Below are 24234 nucleotides of genomic sequence, written 5' to 3'. Positions count from 1 at the left end.
ATCTGAATTTCGTTTATTATATAAATAGATACTTCAATTCCAAGAAACTCTCACGAACACACGTCGGTCTGAAGATGTATTTAATTGTATAATTAAAATCAAAAGAAACGCACTCAAAATGGAGGAAGGTAATGCATTACTGCGTATGCTGTAGTTTCAAGCCTCCCTAAAAGCCGTCTCAACTAGCAGAATATTATAAACGCATGAATAACACAACGTGGAAGTACAATAATTTTTTTTTTAAACAAGAAAATAACTATTTTCAGACCTTTCATTAGATGACATCAATGATTAGAAGTCTAACTGAGTTTAATCGCACTAAAAACCACCAATATCAACAACGGACTCTTAATTTCAAATCCCCTTAAGTCTTTCCAAATTATTATTTTCACTTCAATTTTTTTACTCAATTTTATTAAACTGTTCGATTAGAGTGTTACAGTCACTTAGTTAATATTTTTCATCAAATATAGTATATGTACATTTAAACAAAATAGTTCAGTGTTAGCATTTTGCTATTAACAAAAACAATATATATTTAAAGAGATATAGTAAGCACTACTTATAAATTGCCAAACCGCCAAATGCTGTTGACCTCGGGTCACAGTAGAAGAGAAAACGTAATTGTTAAAATAGAATGTATATAAATATGAGCAACATAATTAATACATATGATAGTTGCAGAATAAAGTTAAATATGATTTTATGATTGATGAAAGGTCAACAAAATAATAGTATTCATGTAAAAGGTAATCAGCATTGTACATTTGTACGCCGACGAACTGACACGAATTATTGAAACAGCGTGTAAATTGTATAAATCATCTTAAACAAACATTATTGGCTTTATAGCTTTAAATTTCACTACACATCCATGCAAAAATTGAAAGTGTCGAGCGCATGCACTATTTTTTCCATTTTAAATTTATAGCTAATTTATCCTAATATAGTTGTTCTCGAAAATATCCAATTCGTTTTGAATATAGTTGGCCTTGTTGCGCAGCAATTTCAACTGCTTCTGATTCGACTCAAGAACAGTGAGTTGCGATTCAAGGCTTTTGAGTTCGTCGTTCATGTCGGTTGTGGCATTGTCCACCAAACGGCAGAGGCGCGCAAAGGTGCTAGACAATTCCCTGTGAAATTTCACAAATTTATAGAAATATTGAAACAATTATGCGCATAAAAAATAAGTCTTACTGTTGCACTTGATGGCTGCAATTCGCCGATGTTAGATCGACTATCATTTTTAGCTTTTTGGTGGCGTGACGCACATATTGCGACTTGAATGAACGCTCCTTCGCTGAGTTAGTCCATGACAAGCGTTCGTAAAAGTATATACAACCATAAAGCGCACCAACACCGAGTAATACGCGCCAACCGATCGTCTTCAGCATCTGTCGTTGGGAAATATTTAGGAAATTACATAATTAAAGCAGGCAAAAATCTGATCATGCACATCTATACATACAATTCCAGCCACAATTAGACCGCCTACGGTACCCTGGGAGCCCACAGACGCCAAAGCGAAACGTGAGATAACAGACAGCTGCTCCTGTGTAATGCCGCCCACTGGGCGTGGTATCAGACATAACGGTGTATCGGTGCCCGGTGTTGAAGGTGATAAATTCTGCAAAAGTATGTGAAGTTTTATTTAAGACAAATACCTTAAGCCGATAATAGTGCAGTTAATTCTACTCACGCCAATACTGCTTGGCCGATTTAATAGTACTGCCGGTCCCTTCTTATTGCGTTCTCTGACTTTACCAGTGAAACGCTGAATCATCGCTGTAATGCCCCAGGAGAATTTAAACTCGAGATCTTCCTGAAAATCTGCACATAAATTCTGGCAATTGAGTGAATATAGCATTTCAAAGGGTTGTGTGCGTGTGGCGATTTTCGTTTGAACGACCACTTTTTCGTTTGGCACCAAAGTATACATGCGATCTGTGAGTAAATTATATATAAGTGCATTTTAGAAAATATAGCAATTGCGCCAAGCTTTTTACCCGTCATTTCCCTTTGTGCTGCCTCCACATTCATTGCCAATGCCATGGAGAGTCTAGCGCGCAAATTGGAACCCAAACCAGATTCGACATGCGAGTTGAGTTCCTTCTTGTAGATATTCAATACTAGAGGCTCCGGATGGAATGGCATATTGAATTCATCAATTAGTACACCCAAACGCCAAATTTCCTCATTTAGCGCCTTCGACACCTTTTGTTCCACCTCTTCTACCATGTTGTGTATCTTGAGCTTCATATCTCTGGTCACTTGCATCATTTGCGTTTCGGTGCCTTGTATACGCTCTGTAAGTAGGGTTTTTTGATCCATTTTCAAATTTCTGAATATAGTTGTACGCTCATGAATGTTATCCAACATGGAGCACATATCACCGGACAAACTTTTTCCACGCGAGCTGTGTTGCTCGAACTTAGTTTTGACGGCGCTTTGTGAGATGCATTCTTCGAATTTGCGCTCGAAATCTTGGAATTCGAAGTAACGCACCTGAAAGCCTTCAGCGATGGCGCCCAAATGTGGTGGATTGCCTTTGGCCTCCTCGAGACGAGCCTATAAAGAGTTATTTATATACAGTAGTTGTTTGTGTAAAAATATTATGACTTTTTATTTACTTGAAGAGTTTCCCGTGCTGATACGAAGAATACGCGTTCGGCTGCTTCTTTTTCATTGCTTACTTTCAGCTCTTTCGTCAAAAAATCAATGCAACGCTCTGTATGCTGCGACTTAACCTAAAATTATATATTCATTAAGTAAATAAATTGTGATAATAAAGCGTATGAAAAGAAAAAATGCGCATATAATAAAAAATGATGTGAAAAAGCTCTTCGTATAGATACGCAGACGACTCAGCATAATTTTTTGATTATTATTTAAAATTAATAAATAAATAAACGACATCAAGTTGCATTATGATTAACAATTCATATATTATCCGTGAAAATTTCGCATATATACTGAGTCGAATATATTTCTGTATGTACATATATACATATACATATATGGTTCTATGAAAGATGGCAAAGGCATTCTAAAACTTTTACCTTTTCGAGCTCCTGCTTACGCAGTCAACATTAACAGTTTACATATTTTAACGAAAAAGAGTTAAATTTACAAACTCAATTACAGACTACATGAAATATAAATTGTTAAATACATATAAATTTAGTCTACATACCGAATCTTGAAATTCAGGTTCATTAGCGGATGCATCCCAACGATTGTTCAGTATGAAAATATTCGGTTTCGACAGCTTTTGCGAGACAGTGTGAAAGAATTGCTTTTCGGCGCGTGTCATAGTCGATTCAGCGTTTAAAACAAGCACAAATACATCGGCATTAATGCAATGATTATCAATCCAATCGTCTAAATTAGCTGATACATCCACACCAGGGGAGTCCACGAAGACGACATCGTCACGCAACAAACTGCAACGCTCTCTAGGCCAAAAAATGCGAACCAGTGAACTTTCGCTAAGTTTCTCCTGGCAAAGCGCATTTGCTAATTGCTTGATATTCTGCAGACACAAACGCAAGTTTTCATTTTTAAAAATATATTTAAAAAACAAAATAACTGCAACTTACCACTACATTCAGTTTTTCATCCGAGCCTTCCTTCATCAGATATGCTTCCTGGCCATCACAGCCTTCAACTTGGCAAAAACAGTTTGTTGTATGACCGATGCCACTGGGTAAAATTTTTTCACGCAACATGGCATTAATTACGGAACTCTTGCCATTCGATGTGCGTCCGAAGAAAGCGACCTTCATGTGATCCCTTGTGAGTACCTCACGTATCGCGGCCACTTTATGTACATAACTCTCGAAAAGTTCACGTTCCGCCTTGTCCACAATTTCTGCTTCTGCATGCAGAGCTAAGAATTTTATATTTAATAATTATTCTAACTCCAACAGCTATGGCAGAGCACTTACCATTAATAAACTGTGTTGTTTCGACAACATACTCCTCTATCTCGCCATAGATGTCATTGATCTTCTTCTTAGCTCTTACGAAGACCTGCAACGGTGATTTGTCATTTTGCATGGTACGATTTTCAACCATCAGAGCGTTCGGATTATAGTTCGAAGTTGTTGCGCCGGCGTTTGCATTAGCATTGGCGCCATTTCCAGTCACCATCGATATAGTGCGATTCAAATATGCCGCCATTATTACGAAAATAAAACGTTCTTAATATAAACAATGCAATTACGTTATGATATCCTTCTACGTTTAAATACTTTACAAGCCGTTATATTTTGCATCTATGTACATACGTAAACAAGTATAGGTGTAACAAAGGTACGACCGGAAAAACAAAATATCTATCGAAATAAAATATCTCGTTTTATTTGCAAACGTCTGGCAAAACAATTAAATCAAAGACTTTTGAAATATATTATGAATTTACCAATACCGAGAAGTTTTTCAAAGACTGAAAGACTTCGATATTATTTGAGTCAAAAATCTGAATATGTTTTGTGTTATTTTGTGAAAGGTGCACAATAGTGTGTAAACCAAGTTGGTTGGATACTCAATTAATAAGTGGCTGAAAACAAGACAAACAAAAATAAAATAATTTAATATATGTAACTAGATATTTATAAGTAAATAAATGTATATTTTTGGAAACTTCATATAAAGTTAAAAAAAAAAATAACAAATAAAAAAAATAAAAGCTAAGCAGTAATGCGTCTTAATTTGTTCTATAAATACATACTAAATCATATTGGTCTTACTCTAATCGTTATCGAAGAAACAATAACTATGTAAATAATTTCGCCTATTAAAAGTGCATTTAGACTACAAATTAGATTAGGTTATCAATTAGAAGAGTGAAATAATTTCTAATTTTATTTATTTTTTTAAATATACATTTATGAACATGTATGTGAGAATGTAAATACAAATGCATTAAAAATGAGGCATGTGTTTTAATTCGTGGAAATTTTTTTGTAAATAAATATGTAAAGCAAATATTTTTTAAGCAAATAAGCACATATACATACATATGTCTACAAACACATGTTTCATGTGAATACTACGACGTTAGAAAAGTCTCAAACTTGAAGCTTTATTGAAAACACAAGATTGGCATCAGCGGCACTCACTCATCACACGAAAAAAATTTGTACGAAGCAATGAAGAACTCAACTAACCTGATTGTTTTCGGACATTTTAGGCGCGTCTTTCGCTCATTCACTGCTATTAACACGAGCCAGACTGCCTCAGATAATCTTATATAAAATCCAAATTATTTAATTAATATTGCCTTTTTGAAACAAACTTTTTCACAATGTTTTTCTAGCAAAATTATGATGTCTACAAAAACTAAATGATGTAACCAAAATCTTTCAATTAGTTTGACAATAGAACTGTCAGTTGTGTATGCAATTGGTAACGCGTTCGCATAATGATGCGATCGGTTAATGAAATTAAAAAGCTGCCAACCGTCTACGAACTATTAATTATAATGTAAATATGAATATGTTCATATGTATAAAATTTAAAATTTCATACACTTTTGCATGACCTAATAATAAATTAAATAATTTTTATGTATACAAGTTTTTCTCATTACTCCAAATTACCAAACATATTCAAGCAACTACAGTTTAAGCTCTCCATTAATGTAACATCCTATTTGAGCTGTGAACGTCTATTTCGGATTTGAAATTAATTACCACGTTAAACGGTTAACGTTAATGTCAACCCTGTTGTAAAAGTCTCACGCGTCATTTGCGCCATTTATAGTAATAATCCGTTATAAACGTGTGATGATCAGCCGCAAGGATTATTTATTAATTGTGGAAATTTAGAAATTTCGGAAAGGTGTAAATTTCTTACATAATAATTATGGCGAAAATCGTTGATCTTGAACGGCTTGAAGACCAGTTATACCACTATCACCCGGAATTGAGACTCGACAGTGAAGACTTGAAATTAAAACGACGTAACAGGTTGTTTATGCAACTACAATCAAGTCAACCTAAAGTGCAGCTGGTTGCACTAGATGCTGTTTCTTCACTTACAAACATAAAGAGTATGTTAGAAAAGTGTAAGGACGTTGTTCTTGATTATTCCCATATAATTTCGTCGCCTGCCATGTCTCTTATTGAATCTAGCGGTGATGAGTATTTAGGTACCCAAAGACCACGTCGTACGGCAACACGTAAACGAAGAAGCACATCTATCCAATATAATGGCTCTGAAGTAAGTAAATCTCAGTGTGGCCGAAAAGAAGATTCGCCGCTGTCGTTATCTATTTTAATACCTCAAGTAGTAAAGGGTTCAGAGAAAATGGAAATTTCGATTGACTTGGGGGAACTTGATGCTTCTCAACGATTATTCGCTAGTCGTGTTGACGAATTGTTGCGTAAACGATCGAATAGTAGCCACCAGATAGAAGATGCGCCCTCGAAAGAAAATCTGAACAGCAATAAATGTAAAGATTTGCAATTGCCTATAGCTGCATCAAGTACTATGGAGACTATTAATGAAAAGCCAGAAGATGCGATGTTATCACGTTTGATTTCTCAAGTGCTTGTCGAAAATCATGAGACAGAAACTTTACAAGCCACCAATCTACTTGATAATATCAATAATAATGAGCGCTGTAATTATAGGGCGGATGTGCCTGATTCTGTTGATTCTTCTAAGGAGCAATTAGCAAAGAAAAAACGCCAACGAAAACCGAAAAAATCATTACATGTAGAAAAAGGACCACCGAAAAAACGTGGTCGAAAACCGAAAAACAAACCAGAGAAACAAAGTTGCTTAGAAAACGGGGAAACGGCTAAAAGCGACTTGGCTAAGTACGTTGAACTTTTTTCCAATACATGTAATATAGCAGGATCTATAACGCCTGCGGCTTCTTCAACAATATCGCAACAGTTAGTGACATCCACGACTCATTACTTGGATTCGAGTGATCAGCAACCAATCACATATTATCTTGAAGGTGATTGGGAAAACGGTGGAAATTGTCAACTTTTACAAACCGATAATACGCACATTGATGGTGGTCAAGAAGAATTCAATATGGCAGAGTTGGTTAGTCAATTCATGAATATGCACATTTTTTGCACTAACGAAAACAAGTTCTTTTTCATAAATTCTTTATTTTTACATATATTTATTTGTTTTATGTAAAAAAAAAATTAAAATGCTATTTACTTTAAAATTATTTATTTAAAACGGAATGTTAAACTAAAACTTTTTCTGATATTTATTTTATGTATATAAAGGGTATTAGAGTTATTTTTGAAACAGTTTTTATTATTATATTTATATTTAATGTTATTAATAATATAGGTAAATTACATTGACAATGTCGGCGATGCTGGAAATGCAATTGCGCGGGTACTTGACGCCCCTGCTACCTTGCCTGTTTTGCGACAGGACTCACAATCGCAAAGCAATACCATAGTTCCGCCGCCAGCACACGTCTCCGATGTATTATTGGATTTATCCAAAAAGTCTACAATATCTTATAGTCAGAACGCAACAGATATTAATAATGTAGCGATCGAAACTGACAATCAGAATCTAATGCCTCTGGACTTGTCTTTAAAATCAGCAAAACTAATTCAAAAGTCCGTTCACAACAACAATAACATAGCGCCTTTGGAAACTAATTTTAATAATAATTGTGCGGGAAAATTAAACGAAACGACGGAGGGTGTCTTTGGGGCGCACGATTATGTTTCTTTTAGAGCAGCGCTAGACATGCCTCTCATTGACCTTGAAGATAATATCAATGCCTTTATGCAATTAACCAACAACGAAGCACATACATCAGCTTCTACAGCAGAAAATACTACAACAGATTGTGGTGAGTTGTATACTGTTTTATATAAAATTCGTACTATATAATTTGAACATTTTTCAGCATTATTAATTAAGGACACTGCTAACAATACACTACCGATTTGTGACTTTGCACTCCGTGAAATTCTTTCCGACACTACTTTATGCAACAACAATTACAATCAGGACTCCCAATATAATAATAAAATCAATGATATAAATTCGAACGTTGTAAAAAATGGCGAAAACGGTAACGCCTTAAATCAAAGAAAAGTCAATGATAACGTAGTGAACGAGCGCACTGATACTGTTGCGATCGGTGTGTATGAGAGTTTAACTCAACGTAATTCCGTGGCCACTTGCAATCATGATAGTGATAGAGGGCAATGGTGTGAGGAACTCTCCGCTGCTAAGAAAGACAACACCTCAAATACTGAAGCTAAATTAGCAAATGTGGCAGAAAATAGTGATGAAAGAGCAGAATATTCTTCCACCATGGGTGGTATTGATCATATTGATGAATTACACGGAGATTCAGGTGATTTTCTATTCGTGGACACAGAAACACTTGTGACAAATAAATTAAAATCCTCATTTGATGGACTGGTTAGTGCCACACAATTAGATACACCTACGGAATGTCTTACTGCAACTAAGGCCAGCCAAAAAACTAACGCTAACGAACCCGATACTAAGAACAATGAAGATGTCGCCTTTGATTTGTCAACAAAAGCTGATCATACGAAAAGTATTGATTTAGAAGAAGATCACCCGAGTCATAATGTTAGCGTACATTTAGAAATACCACAGCTACCGCAGTTGGAAAGCAATTCCGAGGAGTTCACTTACGATTATGAGACATGTCTTGAAAGCAATGAAGAAAAGGACAGCGCTGTATATGCTGTGGCAGAAAGCACACAACAAAACACTGAAGAAAATAATGCCAACGAATCGCAAAAAAGTGACAGTAAGTAAAAATGTGAAAACGTATAAATGTTAATTGTGTTTTTTTAATCGTTTGTACCTTTTTTTTCAGACTTAGGTGGCAATGATTCAGGTATAGGCAATTCTGTAGTTGGCAGTGTTTGCGACAGTGTAGAGGTGGAAGCCAGATCAACAATGACGTTGATTACTAACAACAATCACTCAACAGTTAGCAATTTTATGACAGAGGAAGCAGCGGAAATAACGAAAAGGTCGACCGGAAATGTTGATCCGAAGGCGAACATTGAAAGTGGTAAAGGCAAGGAGCAGGCAGTATGTCTGGAGGAGGAAGGTATGAGATACTAACAATATGCAATTATATTCCTACAAATTTCAGTTTTTAATTTATATTAATGATTTCTATATGAAGAAAAAGTTAATGAAAAAGAAAGCTGTCGTGTGGAGGATTCCGTCATTTTCTGTAAGCCGACGAGTGTAAACGCATCTAGTGCTTTAGAAACTGGTAAGCAAGGAAAATATTTAAAGTAGATAGGTATGTTTTTGTACATATGTACGTATATTGAAACTTAAAGCTAAAGACATATACCTCAAACATGGTATATTACGTTTGCCATGATGTTTGTATATACACATACATATATATGTTTTTTTTTTTATTGTTATATAAATATTTTTATTAAACAGAGAATTTTTATTTTAATTAAATTGTATAATATAATTCTTCATAGAAGCACAAAATCTAACGCAAAGAAATCATCGTAAAGAAAATGAAAGTTTCAACCAATCGACGGACGTATCTTTGGAGGGTCTACAAGAGGTGTGTACTGAAAAATTGGGTGCTGTTTCGACGGACCACAACTGCTTAGAAGCAGACCAGAAACAAGCAATTGTAGGAGGGTCAGATAATGTAAAAGTAAAACAAGCCGATACAATTCGCAATTTATCTGTGCTGGAGATGGAATTGAAAATGGATGATGACTGCTTGGATTTCGAAGATGAAATGGAAGACGATGCGCTATCTCTAGCAACCTCCTATTTTAAGTATGTAACATTAATATATTTATGATTACGCTTTTCAATGGCCAAGCACTCACATTTTTTAGTTCATCAGATGATGAGCGGTGTCCCGATATGGATCGTGCTACTGCGCCCGACTTTAAGTCAGATGACAACAATGAAAACAAGCAGGTGGTGAATAACGAAAATGAAGAAATGGTGGACGATAAGAGTACAGTTGTCAAGGTGGAAGCTACACACGTGTCGAGTGATATTTTAAAAAAGTTCAAAATACCGAAAATCTCAATGATGACCGCAACGGCGAAACACGCTAGGCCAGAAGAGAACGTGACCACAGCAGCCGCATTACCAATGGTCATAGTGCCAACGACGGCCTTAAATAAGCAGCTAATTAAAACGGAACGGGATGCCATCAAAACTGTAAATTTGGAGAAAATCACACGCACCGTACAAAATGTGTGCGCGGTAACGCCGTTAACGCAACAGCAACCGACTTACCAGCCTCAAACTACTGCCAGCACCACTCAAAATGCGTTCATTACCATCAAACCGCTTATAAGCGACATATTGCAATTGCCGTCCTCATCTAGTAACGAACAGGATGTGAAAGATTTGAAAGCAATTGATAATAACAAACAAATTGCATGTAGGAATGTGGAATTTGCGGGTAATAGTGGTGATGGTCAGAACTCCAGTCCTCACACAATAGTCATTGCGAGGACTTTTGGTGTCATGTGTTTGCCGTTCTTAGTGGACCGATGTTTTAAGCTCGCCAACTGCGAAGTCTCGCATATATTTCGCGATTCGGAAACAGTCGGGAATATATTGCTTACATTTTCAGAGATGGAACTAAATGCTGCATATAGATTTGCTTATAATCATGAAAAGCTTTTTCGTCGTTACATGCACGAGTTCTGTCGTGCCTACTCGGCGCGAAACAATCGCATAAAACTCTTGCATATGGCGCGTGACTGTGTGCGTTACCATGACGGTAACAAGCTATTGACGACCATATTTCATAGTCTGGAATATTGCGGCCTAAATAAAATTAATGCATGCCGACAGATCTTGAGTTACAGTCAAGATAGATCACAAGCAACCATAGATGTGCTGTTAGACATTATATTGGAAGCCGATTGGACTATGTTTTGTGATCACATCGAGAAATTCATAGATATTACTGCATACAAATTTCGTTTAAAAGTGGTGGATCAAATGGCGCCCACCATCTTGCGGGCAAACGATCAACGAATGACTTCGCTCTTCTTCAAATGTCTCGTGAATTTGGATTCGAATGATGTCGGACTTGTTCAAACTTCACCCATACTAATGCAATTGCTAGAGCTGATAAAGAATGGACAAATATGCCGGTAAGTGTGTTGTGGTGCTGAGTTCATTGCTAAGCATATGTACTGGTTTTACATATGCAAATGTGTGTAAGTCAAACGAAGCTTTAAGTTATACTTTTTATACATACATTTATACATTTAAATATTATTCATAAACGATTTAAGACTTACCTGTCACAAGGGTATTACAATTCAAAGAATATAATTCTTATGTTATTTTTCCACACAGGATTTCTATTATCACATTGGTGATAAAAGGATTCTGAATAAAATATACTTTACGTTAGAAAGATATTTATTTTTAAAGTACTTCTTATTATATCGAACAGAATTTTTGTAATAACTGAATAAAATGAAAATTTATAACTAAACATACACACTGTGTAGAATTTAATTATACGAAAAGCCTTTTTACACCCCGAACCCAGAAGGAAACATCGGAGGCACTACAAAATATACATACATATATATAAATGATCAGCGCGACGAGCTGTATCTGTCTATATAAACGAACTAGTCCTTCAGTTTTCAAGATATTGAACTGAAATTTTGCTTACGTCTTTTTCACCCCAAGAAACTGCTCATTTGCCGGAACCACCGATATAGAACCGCTACAACACATAGCTGCCATACAAACTGAACGCTCAAAATTAAGTTCTTGTATGGAAATCTTTTCATTTATAAAGGGTATTTTAGCATCGGTGCAACCGACGGTAACGCTTTTCTTGTAATTGTAGAATATAATAAGCGTCGTAGCTCGAAGTGTGTTGAGGAAACTTAGTTGTCGTAGCAACAAAAAAACCAAGTGTCGAACCGTTAATTTAGTGCCGCCTTTTATGAAAACGGGAGAATGAATGGAGTTTTACTTATACTTACCGGCAGTTTCCATGACCTTTGGAAGCTTTCTTAAGCTTTTTTGAATAAGGTATAGTACCGTTTAAAGAGAGAATACCTCGCTGCTCCAATCATTAGATTTAGATTTGGTTAATGGTTAGATTGCCGAAATAGCAGCCCATAAAAAGTATATCAACGCTAGTAGTTTTTACTTACTCACTGTTTGTAATGTTTTTTAGTATCGGTAAAAGTCTAAATTATTGCAAAGTATCGGTAAAATGCTCAAAATTTGTACAAATTAAAAGGTGCCAGTAACAAATGCTAGAACAACTAAATACCAGATTTACAGTTTTGACTTAAACGTAAGCGCCAGCAAATCATCCGAGCGGTAACGAAGTTCATTTATTTTGTAACTGTTTACAGTTATTTACATAATGCAACGATATTTATTTTTTCTGTAACTTAAAACTTACAACCGCACAGTTAATGGTGCTTTTCAACTATTTGAGCCACACAGAGTTTATGATCGTAAAACGAACAAGTTGCTGTGTACAAATCTTTATTTACAGACACGTCAAGACACCAATCCGCTCCATAACAAATGCTTTTATGCTCGTAGTATTCGCCAAGCAACGTGGGTGTCTCCAACTGTCCACCATTAAGCTGAACGATGCTGAAGTTATGATACATGCATGCCACCAAAATGAGATCACGCTCTAACGGATCGATCTTTAGACGCCATATGCCGCCACCAAGATTCAGTTCTCCCAAGGGCTGTTTCATGGAGCGTGTATCAAATGTACGCAAATGCTCATCATAACTGCCAGTCAGCAATAAATGCTCGTGTTTGGAATGGCTGAGCAAGCAAGTGACGCCAGCATTATGCGTTTTGTTGCTGAAAATACGCGAGCCAGTGCGCAGATCATAAGCTTGCAAAAGTACATCATCGCCACCACTATAAATACGATTTAAGTCCCAACGATCAAAAGCACATGTCCATGCTTCAAAGCCATGTGCATCAAAACAATTAGTCCGTTTGAGATCACACTTTGGTGCATAGTCGATTAAATTCACGCCACCTTTGGAGTCTGAAACCAATATTTGAAATTGACTGGATTGGCTGGAATTATCTGTACGTCTCCAATCCAGTGACAATGCGAGCAAATCGTCATAGTTAGAATTTATATCCAAACTGTTGATTCTTTTCAATGTATCTTCTTCAAACTCATAAATTTCTAGCTGACCAAACGAATTGACAGTTGCAAGTAGTGGATTCGCGTTCGTTCCGTCGATTAACCACTTCATATCTAGAATGGCAGCTGTCTCCAAGCGACACACTTCCGTGAGCTCTTTGGTGGTAGAACAAAACCTATATAGATATATGCGACCCTTTCGTCTGGTGCGCATTGCGCTTTCCTCGCTAGCATTCTCTTCCAATTGATATGTGCCGCAAGCGAAATAGGATTGGTATTGCTGGTGTGGGCACCATTCTATGGAGTCGGCGGAATACTCCGTATCGATGGAGTGTAAGGTGTTGAATTCCAGCTAAAATCAGATTTTAATAATTTTAATAAAAAACTTGTGATATAAAAAAGTTATCTAAAAAAACAATTAACAGAAACCAACACAATAACAAATTTTTTGTAATTTACAACTTTGTATACTGACCAAACCTGGTGATGAGCGTTAATAAATTTTTTCTGTAATACAAGTACATAAATATCAGTAATTCCGTCTGCCACAAAAGTAAGAACTTACGTTTGTATGAAATTAGATCTAATACATATACATACATACGTACTATAGGTTCAACTGTATACTACCTGTACAGATGAACTCGATTTAAATAAGTACATTAATTTGTGTGTTTAATCTACTTTAAAAAAATTATTGACTTTATTCTTTACTTTTACTTTATCATGATCATTATTATACTTATTACACAGTAATATTAATATTATGCTTACACGAGCTCTACATACATTGAGTGTTACTAGTGTATATAAATTTGCCATATTTATTTCATTTAGTATGTAGTATATGATATACTGCACTAACATAAACTTACATACGAATATATATGTATGTATGCAATACCCTTCATAGGTATAGTTAATCAAATTGTTATCATTCCAATTGCTACTGCTACATTTATCATTGAATTTCTAAAAAGAATTTTACTTGAATAACTGCTGCCGACATTTTATCGTGATTTCGGTGATATATTGTAGTGTTTGTTACCACGTGTATATTTGTTATATGCTTTTATTATTATATTTTGTTTTTATAGACGTGGGCTTCAATCGTCATCGTCGTGTAAAAGTGAAGGTGTATTTATCATAAACTGGTTTTTATTGATAGACTATTGTGTATTGTTTTTGATGCGTACTTGCTAGATTTGTTTATATATTAGTTAGCTTTATTTTGTTTTCATTACGATGATAGGTTCGAGAATCTTAAGCATATCATTATTCTCAGGCTGTGAATTGTATTCTTTGCACGGCGGTTTGCCGTATGCATTGTTAGAGGCTGACATTTGTTGTTGTTGATCTTGCTGTTGAGGCGCTTGCGAATTGGCTAAAGCTAAGAAACGCTGCTGTTGTTGTTGCTGCTGTTGCTGGAGTTGTGCGGTTACCATATTGGAGGATTCATTTGAGTGCAACATCTGCTGTTGTAGTTGTTGTGATTGCTGCTGTTGTTGCTGAAGTAGATCTTGTTGCTGATCTTGTGGCTGCAATTTAGTGTTCCCGTTGGAGTCGTTGCCGTCACTGGATATATCCACATCTTTTTTAAGCTCTTCATAAAGTTCGCGTGCTCTGTCTTCAGTGCGACGACGTGAATGAGTCCGTAAACGGCGCATACGTGCATATTCGGCTTGTTTGGATAGACGTACTTTCCGTTCATCTGGTGATTCGGTCGCTCGTATTTCGGCTCGTTTCAGTCGAGCTCTCTCGCATAGTTTAGCTAAACGTACTGCTCGTTGTTCCGGTGTTTCGTTCGCCCTCACTTCTCTTTGATGTGCTGCCATTTTGTCCAATCGTCTTCGTTTGTCTTCATCTGTTTCATATTTATGCCCGCTGCCCCGGGTCGAGCCTGTAGGCGAGGAATGTTGTTGACCACGTCCGCGGCGCGGTGTCTGCTGTGGTGATGCGAGCATTTGGTTTATTTCTTGCTCAAGCAAGGCACTCACCTTTTGTTGCCGTAGAGCGTCCTCAGGCGATTCAGTGGTTCCTGTGGGCAGCAGATAAATGCCGTTTTTTGAGTCTCCCGTGTTGTTAGTAGTTGAGGCATTGTTGCCAGTACCTGTATTGGAAAAGATGACCTTTCTAGGGCGACCGCGGACCGGTTTTGGAAAATCCTGTATAGCTTGTTGTTGTTGTGTAGCAGTTGAAGCAACAGCTGCGACCGCCGCAGCAGCAGTTATAGATGAATTCGCCAATAAATTATATGCTCCGCCAACACCAGCTTGGGCCACTTGTCCAGAAGTCGGCGATGTTCCCGAGTTGGTTGTATTATTGGTGAAATGCACAGGTGTAAATGGTGGCGGCACTGTATTCGGTGGAATAGTCAGTTGAAATCCATTGTGATACATGGGGTAGTAGGTGGCTTGAGTGGGCGTACTGGATGGTGAAGTCACTACGGTTGATCCCGAATTTGCTGCAGCAGCTGGAAATGTAGCTAAATAAGGAAATTGGTTATATAGCGGAGTGGGAGGGTTTTGTATTTGAGGATGTGAACTTTTTAATTTCTGATTCTCACTGTTGGACGTGGATGCTACGATCACCTTTGTATCGTTCTGCAAATTGGAGCCACCAACAGACCCACTGTTATTCGTTGGATTGTTTGTCTGCAATTGAAAATTGTTATAGCTACCCACATCCTTTTCAAATGTTGAATATTTATTTGCCTGCCACATACCGCCCGAGGGTCGCAAGACAAAAATAGAAATATTTATAAAAAATTTACAATTTTGACAAATCAAAAAAAAAAGTGAACAAATGTAAGCGTATCAAAAACCGACTACCAGATAAAGACGTTTATTTACACAATAGGTATGTATCTAGCATTGGAATAACAATGTTGCCATATTGAAAATTTTACAAACATATTTAGAGTTACCAGTAGTCATTGGGTTCATGATAATAATCATGTTTTGAGTAAAAATAGTATCCTGTAGAAATATATGTAAATTTGAACAATGAAATAATAAAATATTACATCTACATCTACTTTTAGAGAGTAATTTGTTTTCAGATCACTAAAAGTATATAACGATTCAATAGGTATACATAAACTGGTTATAATTTAGTGAGAAAATATTAATTTTTTTTGTTTATTTAAGATAGAAATAAAACATATAAGCAAAGGTGTGATTAAAATTATTTCAGACCGATTCCGACAAAACACGACACATTCACACACGTTTTCCTTGTGCCCTGTTTAGAGGTTATAATTTACTAATGCAGAATTTTAATATTTTATACACGTCAACTCGCTGTTGGCTCCAATTAACGTAATAAGCTGCGAATAAAAACAAATATAAATAAAAAGTATTTATATATGTAAAAAATAGTATTTATTTGTTTTTAATACCACATGTCCTTTATTTTTTAAGTCAAACTGTGTTCTCCACTGAAAAGCCGCATCCATCAGTATGAACATCGTAAATTTAATCAACAAACAGTATCTTGTCAACATCGTATGACGAAAGATTCTTGTGTCCCAATTTTAAAAGTACAGATATTTTATTACTTCATCAACCAAACACATTAGTTATTTTAATATATTTACTGTGGGCCAATAAGCAGATGTTTGAAAATATTTACACAGGTTAAACGGCGTAGGCAGAATATACCAAAAGCTCCCCGAAATTATGATATTCGCTATCATTTACCAAATAGATTTTGTAAAATAGCAATGTTCTAACACACACAATGATAAAACAGTCCGGCAACCCTGTACAAGTACAAAAAGAAAAAGCATCATTGTCATTAAAACCGGATTCATTTTCTCCATTTTGCGTATACCAACATTCGTTCGCAATCACGTTTAGATAAGGAGTTGCCAACACTTGCCGTTGAATAAAAATGGCTCCAAGTTTTCGTATTTATTTCTTTTTTTTTTTTGCAGATCTTCCTGTATATAATTTATATTCTTTTTGCAAATTCATGAACAGTTGAGTCCATTTTTTTTGCTAATACTATACCAACCCAGACTTTGGTCAAACAATTCTTTTTTCCGTTCTCATTTACATTTGCTATAGCATGCATCGATGAAGTACACATGTTCATATATGTATGTGTATATCTTTTTTGTAGATATGTATACGTGATCACATTATACATACATTAAATCATGTATTTATATTGCGCCCAATCCCATTGTTTATCATATTTCTTCGTTTAAACTAGATTTGTTAAAAAACTCACGGGTTAATTTTGTTTTATTTATTTAAAAGAGACAATTTTACTGAACGAATCTTAATTTTTAGAATCTTTACACGCTTAATTTTGGAAAAGAGACACTATGATTAAGGTTAAGTTATTTTAATATTAAGTTTTTAGTTGAACAATGGGGCAGACAAGTAGATATTCATGTACATTTGAATATTTTCGCACCTATTTAGTATCGTTTATACTTACCTGAAGTTCCTGCTTCTTCATATACTTGTTTTGATAGAATTCAAGGGAACTGGCAATTGTGCTGAACTGCGGTACATGTGCTTGTGGCAACTTAGAAGACGTTGTTGCAGTGCCATTACCAGATGCGCTTGGTGGTTTCTGGTCATTATCGTATAGTTGTTGAGGGAACATGCTATTTGATTCTGAATCTAGTATTGTTTGTTGTTGCTGCTGTTGGTGTGTAAAACGTCCTTGCTGCATTGATTGTTGTTGCTGTTGCTGCTGTGTTGTTAATTGCTCCTGTTTAAGTAAAGCAGGTCTCAATGTTGCCGGACTCATGAACATATTCTGATAGTACTCTATGGGATTGGTTAACGCCGTCTGCTGTGGTTGATAAGATGCTAGTTGTTCGTCATTGGATTGCTGGGGTTGTTGTTGGTCTATGGTGTTGTTTGTTGCGACTGCTGATTGCGGGGCTGCCTGGTTCAAATTGATATTTTCATTAGTGGAACTGGCAGCAGTACTTTGCAATTGGCTCGAATTCTGCGAATTCTCACTTTGCTCCTGCTTGGATTTTTTCTTAGTTTCTCTGACCTTTTTTGCGTAATCATTTAACTTCCTCAGTCTCTCCTTGCGTTGCTCTGGAGTCTCGTTTGCAATGCGTTGTCGTGCTCGTGCTGCCATTTCTGCCAAACGTACTTTTCGCTGATCCTGTGTCTCATTAGACCGATAAAGTCGCATGCGTTCAGCAAGCTTCTGAAGTCGTTTTCCCCGCTGCTCCGGCGTTTCCATTGCCCGACGTAGCCTTTGCCTAGCTGCATTGCGCACCAGGCGCATGGCTCGTTCCATATCCGACTCATTTTGGCGCCGAAGACGATTTGCTTCTGCATTCCGGGCGAGACGCTTCCGGTATTCTTCTTCACTTTCGCGATTACGCCTTTCACGCATCCTTTCAGCATTGCGTGCCAAACGACGGGCGCGGGCTTCAGGACTTTCGTTCCAGCGTTGTGCTGCTGTACGTGAGGAAGTTGACGATGTAACTGATGTAGGACCGTGAGTTGTGGTAACACCTCCAGGCACCGGCGTTGTTGCGGGCTGTTGCTTTAGCGATAGAGGTTGTGGATAACCCGGTAATGTGCTTAACTGTAGTTGCTGCTGTTGTATTTGCTGGTCATGCTGTTGAAAATGATGCTGCTGCTGATGTTGCTGATGTAATTGATGCTGTTGTTGTTGTTGCTGCTGCTGCTGATGTTGCTGCTGCTGCTGTTGCTGCTGATGTGATAATGGCACCAGCAACGTTGAGGGGTGCTCAATAAGAAGCCGTGCATTGTGTCCATTCAATGCGAGTAGATGTGTAGCGTACTGTGAATGCTGCTGCTGTTCAAGTGTAGGCTCTATTTTTATCCCATTGGGATTTGATTCCATTATTTCGAAAACGTCAATCTCAGGAACTGGGAACGTCTGTATAAATCTTCACCTTGCTCTTCCACATTTATTTGCTTTCGGTCCTCACCTCCGCACCTTCATGCCCACCACTCACTTTTTGTTTTTATTCTTTTATATCTTTTGCGTATTTGCAATTGTTGCAAATATTTACTAAGTTTTTCTTACTGATGTCATTTATTGGCGGCGATTGTCAAACTTTGACATTTTGCACTAAAAGTTTCAAGCAAACAATTCACAGCGTTATATTCCATACATTGGAACGATGTTGTTTCACACACATTTCCAGTCTAACTTTCCAATCGATTTTTCACATGATTTTCTAGGAGACTCTTCACATATTTCAGCTCGGACCCTCCAATGCACTTACGACATAATCGTATTTTCATTCACTTAACTATTTCTTCTTACTATTTTAAATTTTTACTTATATTTAACGTTTTATTTTAATAACTCAAACTTTTATTTTTTCACTAACTTTTTAGTATAATTATTGCGCTAACTTGTATACTTGTCTATATTAAGTCACTTTTCACAAATTTCAACACTTCCGTTTTATAGAAACGGTTACTTAAGGTTATTTACCAGCAATACTATTTTTTACTTTAATTTTTTATTTAACCAAAAAATTTCCGTAGGCGGTGAGGCCAAAACCAGCAACGGCTTGCGAAAAAAATGTAAATACACGAAATAGCATTGGAACGAGCCGCTTTGTGGAAAATGGAAGAACACCAAGAAAAATTGTTTAGTTGTTTTATTAATTTTATAAAATTATACTTCTATTATTTGTTATTAATAGAAGATAATTACTGAGTACTTTAGAAAAAAATTTTCAAATGCGGGTTGAAAAGTATGTCTAATTTATAAAGGTAAAAGTAGATGCATAAAATGAGTGGAAATATGTGAAAGTAGTAAAATATCTAAAAATCCAGTATATACCCAATATTACCGTTTTTAGATCAATTAATTTTGTTAATTAGATTTATATTTTTCCGATTATACATTGCATTTATGTATTGGGGCTATTGAAGAAATTATTGTAAGCAAATACGTACATAAAATGATCTACACGATCATTGTAAAATGTATTGTACTGAGTACTTTTGTTTTCGGTTCAGAATAAAAATTTCTGACCGTTCTATATTGGAAGTATTTAAGCATATACATACATATATTCCAATGGATAGATACACATCGACACACGAACACCCTCGACCGGGAACTCGTTCAAGCGTTTGGAAGGGCAGTGTTACCACACGGTTTTGCAAATGGACGCTTGCTTCGTGTGTAGGGAATTACTGAGGGTTTTATTCAAAGTGAAGTTAACGTCACATATTCACTGGAATTACGAATGCGAACATATAGATACACACATCAGTATGTACACATATGTGTATCTACATGTATGGCACGCATATGTGGATATTACTAGATACATACATATGTGGTTTTTTGTGTACCCACGGCTGTAGCGTTTTCTTAAATATATTCGACGCAATCAACCAATCCGCTTTCATATGTGCGATACATGCGCACACCCAATATGCACCTACATATACCTTTGTATGTACATACATATATGTGCACAATTTTTTCAATTTTCCGATATTATACCTTTAATAAGCTTAACGTTTTATAAGCTTATCCGTTTTATGATTTTTTTATTCTATTACATAAGTATGTACGTATATGTTCGATATCCAGGGAGGATCAGCGAATTTTCTTAAACTTAGATGTACACACATCCTCATATCTAAATACATACATATACTATGTACATATGTACAGTTTTCGTATTACCTTACAGGGTATACAAATTTATACATACATTTAATTATCTGAATTACTAGAATTTTTCGTAATAAAATTGGACTGAAAGGAAGTTATCGAAGTTACCTGGCATCTCCATTACATTGTAAACATTTTAGGCAAACTATATATTTGCATATTTGGGCAAACACTCATACAATTTAAAGATAAATGAATAAATATGTATGTATATACATATGTAGATTTTCAAATGTGCATGACCAAAAGTGCCTTTTGAAAAGGAGATAACAGATTAGATGCTTTAGAATAAGATATTAGATAGTCGAACTTTTATATTAAGGAAATTCTATAGAATTATATTTATCTAGAAGAGGCGCGTGGATTACATCCAATTAATGGATTTGTAGTCTTTATGATGATCGCATTTCCTGCTGCAAATGGTTTTACGAAATTTGCCACCCATATTGTTCAAGCGTATTTCTTCAAAGAGATCGAACCCTAAAGTACTTTAAAAATGTGATTGATGCAACTTTATTCCAGTATAGTGTACATATTACATAATTTAAAAATAATCTTTAATTACATCAAAAAATGGAGTTAAAACTTGAATTTTGACTAGAACTTAATTAAAAATGAAAAGAGACATAGGGTTTAACTTGACTATATGTATATTGCATTTTTAATATTAAAATATCTCGTTACAGAATTAAATTTTTGTTGGATTAAAACTATGTGTGAATTACAGAAGTGTCAAGAGCATCAGCACAAATGGGATATTAATTAAGGAGCTTTTTAGCGGGCTTAGAATAATCTTTTTGGAGATTTAGATATAACGCTATAGGTGCTACATTGTAGTTATAATAATGCGTCCATTTGTGTTTATGTGGTTTTTGGAACTAATTGGTGTGTGTATATATGTATGTGTGTTTGTTTGTTTGCTTGTTGTGTGACCGACTACATTTACATATGTACGCTTCTACAATTTTTTTGTTATATTATTATTATTATTACATTTTATTTTATATTAATGTAATGCATGCATTATAAAAATACTTTATTTCATAAACTTAATTAAATATGCGGTTGAGGGGCATACGTTAGTTGACCTTAATTTGCCTCCTTCACCGTTTGATGATACGATCGCGCAATGTAAGCCAAGTTTCCTGAGCTTAAACCAATGCGTGTGCGACCAAATCCTTTCATCTGTTCAAAACTTTCTTGTTCGCATTATATTTGTTTTTTTTTTTCCTACTATCCAGCTGAGTTTTTGTGTTGCTACTTCTTTATTAACGGTTATTGTTGTGTTTGTTGCGTCTTTATTAATGGTTCATGGTGCATAACATCAATACCATACGCCTTCTTGTTGTCCATTATGAGATAGATTTGATGCTGCCTGTTGACGTACAAGTATGTATATATGCATATTTAGTAACCCTTAAGGCGATCCTCCAGTGGAGGCTTATACACTTTTGGCGCGTTTGCTCGCGCAGTTCGCATGCGTTCGGCGGCCTTGGCCAAACGCTTTTTGCGTTCCTCCGGCGTCTCGCCAGCGCGTCGCAGTCGCTGTCTGGCGGCATTTTTCATCAGTCTTAGGGTTCTTTGTACTTCATTTTCATTCTGACGTCGTACACGGTTCGCTTCCGCATTTTTCGCCAGCCGGATCCGATATTCTTCGTCACTTTCTTTGGATCGCTTTTCTCGCATTCGGGCGGCGTTACGTGCTAGTCGTCTCTGACGGGCCTCCACAGATTCGTTGCTTCGTCGACGGGCTGCTTTTTGCGCTCGAGTCGATGGCGGTGTGCTGAGGTGTAGATGTAAAGGATGCTGTTGACTTTGCTGCGTTTGGTTTTGACTCGTCGATGTGGGTGTTTGCTGCTGTTGTGATGACGAAGATGACGATTGTTGTGATTGAGGTTGCTGGAAATTATTTTCTAAATTAAGGGCGGCGACAGCTGCAACTGCGTTTGTCGATGTACTACCGCTACCACTGGCCGCTGCTACTGCAGCGCTTGTATAGTTGTTGTAGTCGATTAAACCCCTGTTACTAGGGTAGAGGTGGTGCATGGGATTTTCATAATTGAGGTATTCCGGCTTGATAAAAAATGGATCGCGCGCGGAAAGCGGTGTTGATGGCGAATTGAGGAAATATAATCGGCTGTGGTCAGTAGTGATGCTGCTTCCTCCGCCTCCCACTCCAGTGGACATCTGGGGTTGCTTCACGACTGTCTTACCAATCGTGGAGTTCGTCGTCAGCTTGGAAAATATAGAAAAGCCGCGTATGATACACTGTTCTCGAACGTTTTCACGTGTATTTTTTTTAATTATATATTTTCGATTTTCAACACAATTTTAGGAAAATTAATGGGTAAACAACAAAAGCGACATAACTAATCAATATGGAAAAAAAACTTCCACTGTTGGCTGGAAGTTCACGATGGAAATTAATGCGCAAACGTCGCTCACTTCCAGCGTCGGTGGCATTTGCAAATGTTACCACATTCACAAATATTATTCCAACGGCATGGCGTTGCCACATCGTTTTATATCTAATATATGATATTCCTTTTAAAGGATATACCCTAGCATTTACATGTATTGTTCTATTATCAATTTTTAAACTTTGTAGTTTGTAATATGAAGAAATGAGTAAATTGTGATTTCGTAATATTTCTTAGTTCGAACGGACAAATGACTTAAATTGCTGACAACATTTTTTGTAGCAATATTAAAAGTTTAAATATAAATACCTTTTTGTACTTAAGAGAATTATCTACACTAAGAGAGCTGCTGCATATCTGAAAAAGTATAGAGTGACAACCCTACATAAACTTCAACGGATGTGTTTTAACATATTATTTAACACACTTCAAACTCTTTGTTTGACTTGTAGTTCACACAGCTTAACGAGTTGATAAACTAAACGGTCTATAGAAATTCGGTGCTTTCAAAAAATTGTCAGCGGTTGGTTAACACCACTCCTTTGTCATTTGTCATGCATAATATTTTTGAAAAGTTTGGCAACTTTGGTAGATATATTGGAAGGCAGCTCATTAAATTCATGGGAACACGCAATTTAAAACTAAATTTCTGCTACTTTCTTCATAATTTCCACATACCTTACTCATTTTATTTTAGGTTTTTCTAGTAAATGCGCCGATTTATGATTTACTTCGGCTATTGGCAGGCACGCACGCAGTTGTTTTGTTTAAAATAGGAAAACACAAGAAAGCACTGAACACACCACCGAGGTTATCGCTAGACATGTGGTTTAACCCGCTTACGGCTACGCGCACCTTTAGTGCTGAATTGTATCGTACAGGGTGAAATATGAAAAATCTGAATTTAGTTGGACAGCAGAAATGGCAACTCTGTTATACTGATAAGAGTTTAGAAACAATTGAACACACTATAAAGCTCTCCAGGAAATCGCACTG

The 24234-nt window shown here is 36.3% G+C and overlaps 4 protein-coding genes across 12 annotated transcripts; 1 reads left to right on the top strand and 3 right to left on the bottom strand.

The window, feature by feature from the left end:
- Window positions 1–497: 497 nt before the first annotated feature.
- On the bottom strand, window positions 498–5380 carry Marf (Mitochondrial assembly regulatory factor). The gene is made up of 10 exons (XM_036365607.2): window positions 5172–5380; window positions 3948–4561; window positions 3600–3889; window positions 3194–3532; window positions 2631–2747; window positions 2007–2568; window positions 1700–1944; window positions 1469–1627; window positions 1198–1394; window positions 498–1133 (listed from the first exon to the last, which is right to left on the bottom strand). Exons 2-10 carry the CDS (start codon window positions 4180–4182, stop codon window positions 932–934), a joined length of 2346 nt encoding a protein of 781 aa, XP_036221500.1. The 5' UTR covers window positions 4183–4561; window positions 5172–5380; the 3' UTR covers window positions 498–931.
- A 324-nt stretch (window positions 5381–5704) lies between these two features.
- Window positions 5705–11507, top strand: LOC106615824 (serine-rich adhesin for platelets). The gene is made up of 7 exons (XM_014232182.3): window positions 5705–7065; window positions 7327–7846; window positions 7904–8788; window positions 8858–9097; window positions 9176–9268; window positions 9495–9807; window positions 9870–11507. The coding sequence occupies exons 1-7, from the start codon at window positions 5869–5871 to the stop codon at window positions 11155–11157; spliced, it is 4536 nt and encodes a 1511-aa protein (XP_014087657.3). The 5' UTR covers window positions 5705–5868; the 3' UTR covers window positions 11158–11507.
- Window positions 11508–12308: 801 nt separating this feature from the next.
- On the bottom strand, window positions 12309–24068 carry LOC106615777 (diphthine methyltransferase). 9 transcript variants are annotated; one of them, XM_036365611.2, is made up of 4 exons: window positions 17609–19712; window positions 15705–15813; window positions 15270–15644; window positions 13826–15197 (listed from the first exon to the last, which is right to left on the bottom strand). In XM_036365611.2, the coding sequence occupies exons 1-4, from the start codon at window positions 19010–19012 to the stop codon at window positions 14386–14388; spliced, it is 2700 nt and encodes an 899-aa protein (XP_036221504.2). In that variant the 5' UTR covers window positions 19013–19712; the 3' UTR covers window positions 13826–14385. The 9 variants fall into 9 exon arrangements, with proteins under 9 accessions (XP_014087593.2, XP_036221510.2, XP_036221504.2 ...); XM_036365615.2 differs by having other exon boundaries at window positions 13826–15644; window positions 17609–18067; window positions 18182–19712; XM_014232111.3 differs by having other exon boundaries at window positions 13826–15644.
- Window positions 21305–23234, bottom strand: LOC106615779 (zinc finger protein 821). The gene has a single exon (XM_014232119.3). It carries the CDS (start codon window positions 23003–23005, stop codon window positions 22226–22228), a length of 780 nt encoding a protein of 259 aa, XP_014087594.2. The 5' UTR covers window positions 23006–23234; the 3' UTR covers window positions 21305–22225.
- Window positions 24069–24234: the final 166 nt, after the last annotated feature.

The sequence above is a fragment of the Bactrocera oleae genome, chromosome 5 (genome assembly GCF_042242935.1).
Source record: "Bactrocera oleae isolate idBacOlea1 chromosome 5, idBacOlea1, whole genome shotgun sequence".
Classification (NCBI taxonomy): domain Eukaryota; kingdom Metazoa; phylum Arthropoda; class Insecta; order Diptera; family Tephritidae; genus Bactrocera; species Bactrocera oleae.
This window is presented reverse-complemented; position numbering and strand designations above follow the sequence as displayed.

Excerpts from the sequence above, each read along its gene's own strand:
- LOC106615777 (XM_014232110.3), bottom strand. The coding sequence starts at position 19,012 with ATGGAATCAAATCCCAATGGGATAAAAATAGAGCCTACACTTGAACAG. Across the intron at positions 15,814-17,608 it reads TGAAGAAGCAGGAACTTCAG|ACAAACAATCCAACGAATAA; the intron begins GTAAGTATAAAC and ends TTTCAATTGCAG.
- LOC106615779 (XM_014232119.3), bottom strand. The coding sequence starts at position 23,005 with ATGTCCACTGGAGTGGGAGGCGGAGGAAGCAGCATCACTACTGACCAC.
- LOC106615824 (XM_014232182.3), top strand. The coding sequence starts at position 5,869 with ATGGCGAAAATCGTTGATCTTGAACGGCTTGAAGACCAGTTATACCAC. Across the intron at positions 8,789-8,857 it reads CGAATCGCAAAAAAGTGACA|ACTTAGGTGGCAATGATTCA; the intron begins GTAAGTAAAAAT and ends CTTTTTTTTCAG. Across the intron at positions 9,269-9,494 it reads ATCTAGTGCTTTAGAAACTG|AAGCACAAAATCTAACGCAA; the intron begins GTAAGCAAGGAA and ends AATTCTTCATAG.
- Marf (XM_036365607.2), bottom strand. The coding sequence starts at position 4,182 with ATGGCGGCATATTTGAATCGCACTATATCGATGGTGACTGGAAATGGC. Across the intron at positions 2,748-3,193 it reads AACCTGAATTTCAAGATTCG|GTTAAGTCGCAGCATACAGA; the intron begins GTATGTAGACTA and ends ATATAATTTTAG. Across the intron at positions 1,395-1,468 it reads GTCTAATTGTGGCTGGAATT|ATGCTGAAGACGATCGGTTG; the intron begins GTATGTATAGAT and ends TCCCAACGACAG.